We start from the raw sequence: 6,000 nt of genomic DNA on the forward strand, positions 1-6,000 counted from the left end.
TTCATCTAGCTTAAGTGGATATCAGAGACAGCTGACTAGTGACAAGTAAAAAGACCTGAGTAGCCTAAGGACAAAATTGGGTTGAGATAACACCTCTGTACTTAAGAGGACCAAACAGAAGCTGGAGAAGCTAATTACCATTACAAGTGATCTGTTCTGCCACCTGTCCAGTTTGCCCCCATCCATGAATGTTCTCTGAACCTGCCCTGCACAGGTCTCCATGGAGCCCAGATGAAAGAATAGGGCCACGCAGCCCAGCCACCATAGAAGAGAACAGTCTTCTAGCTCCCGACACTCGGCTTTCCTTTGTTAAATTTGAACCTGTACAGATTTTATAGCTTCTTACTAAGTGATGCATACCTTACATAGTAAATTGGACCAAGTATGTAGAAAGTCTTTTAAACTATACAGGACAACCCAAAAGCAAGGGGCTATTATTTGGAGGATATTTTACTTATTTTTTATTTGCTGAAAGTAGGAAAAGGCTCCAAATTTTTAAATGCCTCAGGTCCCAGAATAGCTTCCTCCAGCTAGGTTTCAGGGCTTTGAAGCAGCCATTGGCCTAAATAGGAAAATTCCACCAAAAGGAGAGGATTATAATTTTTTCCCAAACTACATTTTGCTTCAGATTTATCAGAATGATATCTAGGAGGAATGGTTTAAATATGAGCAGAAGCTGACATGGGTTAACTCTCACAGGATGCTCTGTAGGGAAGAAAAGGGTTGGATTTGGGTGGTAATTCACATGTACCATCAGATGTTACTCCTCACTTTTTCTTTTCCAAAACAGAACTGCATTGAAGAAATTGAGACCATAATCAGTGTTAAGCTCCAGCTCATCGGAATTGTTGGTATTGGAATTGCAGGTCTTACGGTGAGAAAGTTCCAGAGTGTAACTTCTTCACCCTCTAAGAAGGCTTGAACCTTTGTATCTTATTTCTCTTCAAGTGTGATATGGCACTATCTTAAAGGAGAGATTTCTCATAAAAGACAAAGATGTTTGTTGACAGGACATCCAAGAACAAAGCTAACTAGCTACATCAATACTTAGCTCTACAAACTATGATAAATTTCAATTTTAAACTAATTATGACTTTGAGTTTATCATTGCAATAACTTCCCATTTTAAGGCCACCAAGCTTATACTAGACAAGTGATTTTTAATTCTGGGTCTTTTACTTGTTAGAAATTTAAAATAACATACCAGGTTAACCTCTCTCACCTGTGACTTGCAGAGGCGGCACAACGCAAGGATTAATAGTGCGAGCTCTGGCATCACGCTGTCTGGATTCAGCTCCAAGCTCCACTACTTAGAAGCCCCGGGATCATGGGGAAGTTTCTTAATTTCTCTACACCCCAGTTCCCTCATCTGTAAAATGGGGGTTTTAATGTACCAACTTCACAAGATTGTTGCAAAAATTAAGTGGGATAATACATATAAAGTATTCTTAGGAATTAATTCATATGAAGTGTCTGAAACATAGCACTCAATAAATGCTAGCTCTGTATATAATCTGAGTGTTCCCAAACCCAGAACCCAAGCAAAAGGAATAGCATAAAAATGTGAAGCATAGTGTGTCCACACACCTGCAGATGGCTCCATACTTCTAAAGTACAAAAGAAGAGTGTGCAAGAGTTGATGGGGAAGAAGGCTATGGTAGGAGAAGCAAGAGGTGACACTGGAAAGGGTTGTGAGAGTCCACATAATTGAGGTCTTTTGTGTGTGTGCCCTTTTGAGAGGTTGGGCTTCATTTTTAATGTAGAGGGGAGCCACCCAGGTTTTTGAAAGGAACTGTAGTGTAGTGTGGAGGTAAAGTTGGAGGGGAGCAAGACTGGAGTCAGGTAGGCCGGTAAAGAGGTGATTTCCATTGTCCAGGGGGCGAGTGATAATAGCTAATGCTAAGGTAGTACTTACCCTCAACTCCTCCTGTGTAGATTAATTCATGGCCTAAGTTGAGGCGGAAGCAATGGGAATTGTGAGGAAATCAATGAATTGGCAGTTCTCAGGAGACATCTTTCCTCCTTTCTGTATCTAGAGCACAGAGGGGTGGGGCAGTGGATGAAAAGGACCTCCCAATCCAGGGACTTCTCTCAGGCCCTCCCCACCTGCCCTGGGGCTAGCCCAACGGTCATTCTGTGGCTTCCCAGGGACAGTTCTGAGGAGGAGGATTTGAAAAATTTCTGCATAACAGAGCTATCAAATAGAGCCTCCCAATAATTCCGCAGTCTCAAGAAATGAGCATTGTAGAAGTGGTCACCCCTGACTCAGGACAGTGGCAGGATAAGGCTGAAAAAGTTTCTTTCTGAGGAGATCCAACCAGGATGAAGTAGGGGTTGCATCCAACCTTACAACCATGAAAAGGGGACATGACCTCTGTTGGCCATCTCGAATCAGCACCCGAGTTTCTTCTCTAATTCTTTTCTTTGTACGGTAAGAGTTGCACAGTATAATCAGTTAACAAAATGTCCATTAGGTGTCTCCCCTGCCACACACTGGTACTGCGCTCTCTCAGCCAGAAGCTTGGAGCCCTGCTTCTGGCTGTTCCCTTACTTAAATCTACTCTTTCCCTTCCAAAATAACTGACAGTACATGCCTTTTAAAATTCAGCATTTACAGAGCCTAGTCTGATGTAGGATGGGGTTGAAGAGAGAGCACAAGAGTTATGGTACTGATTTCTTTAAACAAACACTGACAGTAGTTTATGAACATTGCACCTATAGAGAGCGTAGCACAGGCCCTGCAAAATTGCAGGGGAAATGCCTGAGGACGAGAAGGATCTTTTGGCATGCTTCTGTTCAAACCATTTAAAGTGGTCATTAATCAATTGCCAAGTATTTGCCTTCTCAAAGAAGTATCCAAGAGGTAGATGTCAGTAATACCATAGCTCAAACACCTCAGCTTATGCTTTGGTAAAACTACTGAGTTAAATAATGAAGTATCATTTGCACTTAAAAATGGATCAGGAATGGAGAGATGCTCTACTTTTTAAAATGTGGTCACTGTTGCAAAAATTCCAACAATAGAAAACTATTTAGACCACAAGTGTATTTAAACAGCTAGTGGTTATGAAGATATTTTCCAAAGTAAATATATAAATGAGATCTGGAATTAACCTGAAATGTAAAATTCCAAAACTAATAGGGTATTAGTCTTTTATAATTATAAAGAACTGTTTATAAGCTAGAAATAGAGCCCTTTTCTTAAAATAGAGCCTTGTTATTTTTTAACAATAATAAAATAGGAATGTATTTTAAGCAAAGTTAATGGAATTCTTTAACCAGTAGCCATAATTAAGTAGCATATATAAAAGTGCCATTTATAACCAGTAATTATTGGTTATAATTATTTGTTAATATGAGTTAGATATCCAAGCAGTTTGCTGAACTTTTTTTTCCCTCCAATTTTCATCATCTGAAAGTCATTAACAAGTGGTTCCTTCTGTTTCAGATCTTTGGCATGATATTCAGCATGGTCCTTTGCTGTGCGATACGAAATTCACGAGATGTGATATGAAGCTACTTCTACGTGAAAATTGCAACCTAGAGCATACAAATGTCACAGGAGCTGTCTCCTGGCTCACTTTTAATATTCAAAGGACATTAGGATCTAAAATAATTTGCTGTTAATTGTACATTTGCACATGTATGAATGTTTGGCTTGTTACTGGTTTACCCCCTTGAGTGAATGCCTATGTACGTTGACTGAGCGCATATTCATGTGTGATCTGCGTGTTTCTGGTATATGCATTGTACATAATGAAATCTGTTTGCAAGGAATTCCTGATTCTTGTTATGTGAGAGAAACAACCTATTTAACTCAGAAAAATATAAAAAAACTTTGATAAACTTAAAAAACTTGGTTACTTAGAAAAAATGATAATGGGTCAGTTTCTTAGACTCTAGCCATAGGAAGTTCGATACGGAGAATTCAGGGATTTCTAGTTAACAGAAGCAATAAGCTACAGGAATTGAGAGATCATGGTGCAATGTTAAAAGTGACTGTGTTTGGGTTAGGTGTAAGGGTTTCCTGGCATTTTTTTATATATGTACTCTCCCCAGAACAGTAAACCACATTTAGAACTAAACACATCTATAAAACTAAATATAGCATGGAAAATCTAATTTGAATAAGTCATACTTTCCTAGTATTTAAAAACAAAAAACCTCGCTCTGGAAAGAGTGTCACACAGACAATCATGTGCCCTATAAAACTGAGTGTTTTTAAGACTAAAAAAAAAAATTTTAAGAAATTTTTAAGGAAATATTTTTGTTCATATATAAAGACATTTAAATATCTCTTTATTGCTTTCTTTTTCTGACTCTGCTCTGAACTACTGCAACCCTCACATCCACAAAAGGGCTTTTATATCAAAACTTCTGTGTTTCTCCAGATGTAAGCATAAAAGACTAAAAGCAAGAAATCTGGCAGTTGCAAATTGTGGGATAGAGAATTTTTACTGGCATTGTATCTTTGAAATACCTCATAACTTGAGTTTACATATTTTCCTAATTTGGGGGGGGGCAGTTCTTATTTATTCACCTAGAGAATTCTTTTTTACAGATTAAGAATTACAGTTTTTGCCACTTAATATATTATATCATGAGCATCCTTGGCCAAACTAAAATAAAGAAAAACATTCTCTCCTAGTTTTGTGCACACAACAGAGACAAGCTAAGGAAACAAAAATACACGTACACACACAACAGAAATATGTTCTTTTTTGTGCAAGTTTCCTATAAAAATAAAATGTTCATGTTCTTTATGGTCTTGATGCTTCATTTTAGGTTATGTAATTCCAAATTTACAATCTAAATTGACATATCTGTCCATTTTTAACAACTTGGTTCATTTAGTAAATCACGGAGCTTTTTTAAAATTACATTTTAAACGGCCACACAAAAGTGAAAGTATGGGAGACTTTGGAAACCCTCAAGTAAGTTTGTACTCATGTGAGAACACAAGTCTTGGGGTTTGAACTAAAGGAAAGTGTGCACTCCCAAGGAAGTTTTACAAAATATTTTGCTGGGAAGACTGAACCATTTGAAATAATCTTACTCCCACAGAGAACCACATTTCTCCTGCCGCACTCGCTACTACTACTAACTCTGGAGAAAGCTTTCCTGAAAAAAAAAAAACAAAGTCAGATTGAAATCAAGCTAAAAATTTAATTGTATATGGCTACTTTACTGTATCTATAGCTAACAGAAAGATTATTTTAAGAAAATCACTTCATGAAATAGATGTTTCTACCCTGGTAGTTGAGAAATAGAGCCTTTTAAGCAAAGAACAAGCAGCCTGTCTCTCTTGGTGACTAGTTCATCTGTCTGCTGGAAGGCAGGACACAGGCCTAAGGGCATACTTAGTTTTCTTCCAGCTCAGAATCATCTGGGATTCAACAAAAGTGAGTTTCATTCTATATCTGAATTAACCTTAAAGAAGCCTCCACTAGTTAATACTGGAAGAGTAAAGATCTGTTCCGTAAATGATTAAAGTTCACCTTCTGGGAGTAATTTTTCTAAAATATGTGCCATGAATAAAATTAGAGAATTTCACCTCTGAGTGAGGGTAGATATCTATATATACATCCGGAATCTATATACATACATCTTGAATATATACACATATATAAACCTGAATAAATGTATACATGTGTATACATACACCCGTATACATATATGTGTACGTATATATAAACACATGTATAAATTTTTGGTTATGTCTATTTACCTAAATTAATTTGAGATCAGACCCAAAGATTTTCCTTAAATGTAGGATGCCAAGGCACTGAATTAAAACTTCTTGATGAAATATTTTAAGTTATTTTAAATTAAAATTTTTATGTACTAGAATTGCTTGTTTGAGGTACCTTAAAATCTGGTTATATTTTTACACACACCTTCACATGACTTATCTAAATGTCAAACTACCAATCAACCCAAACAATATGATGACAAAGGAAAAGAATCGTAACCTTTCTATAATGTTACTACTGAGAGCTG

At 37.0% G+C, this 6,000-nt stretch overlaps 1 protein-coding gene across 1 annotated transcript in view; it reads left to right on the forward strand.

Moving 5' to 3' along the window:
• The window catches only part of TSPAN2 (tetraspanin 2), a 38,013-nt gene extending 33,250 nt beyond the window's left edge, over window positions 1–4,763 (forward strand). Inside the window, exons 7-8 of the mRNA XM_032486974.1 lie at window positions 791–874; window positions 3,449–4,763. Of these exons, the coding sequence (XP_032342865.1) occupies window positions 791–874; window positions 3,449–3,514 (150 nt within the window). The 3' untranslated portion in view covers window positions 3,515–4,763. The remainder of the gene's footprint in view (window positions 1–790; window positions 875–3,448) is intronic.
• The last annotated feature ends 1,237 nt before the right edge of the window (window positions 4,764–6,000 follow it).

This window comes from Camelus ferus, chromosome 9 (genome assembly GCF_009834535.1).
Source record: "Camelus ferus isolate YT-003-E chromosome 9, BCGSAC_Cfer_1.0, whole genome shotgun sequence".
Taxonomy (NCBI): Eukaryota; Metazoa; Chordata; class Mammalia; order Artiodactyla; family Camelidae; genus Camelus; species Camelus ferus.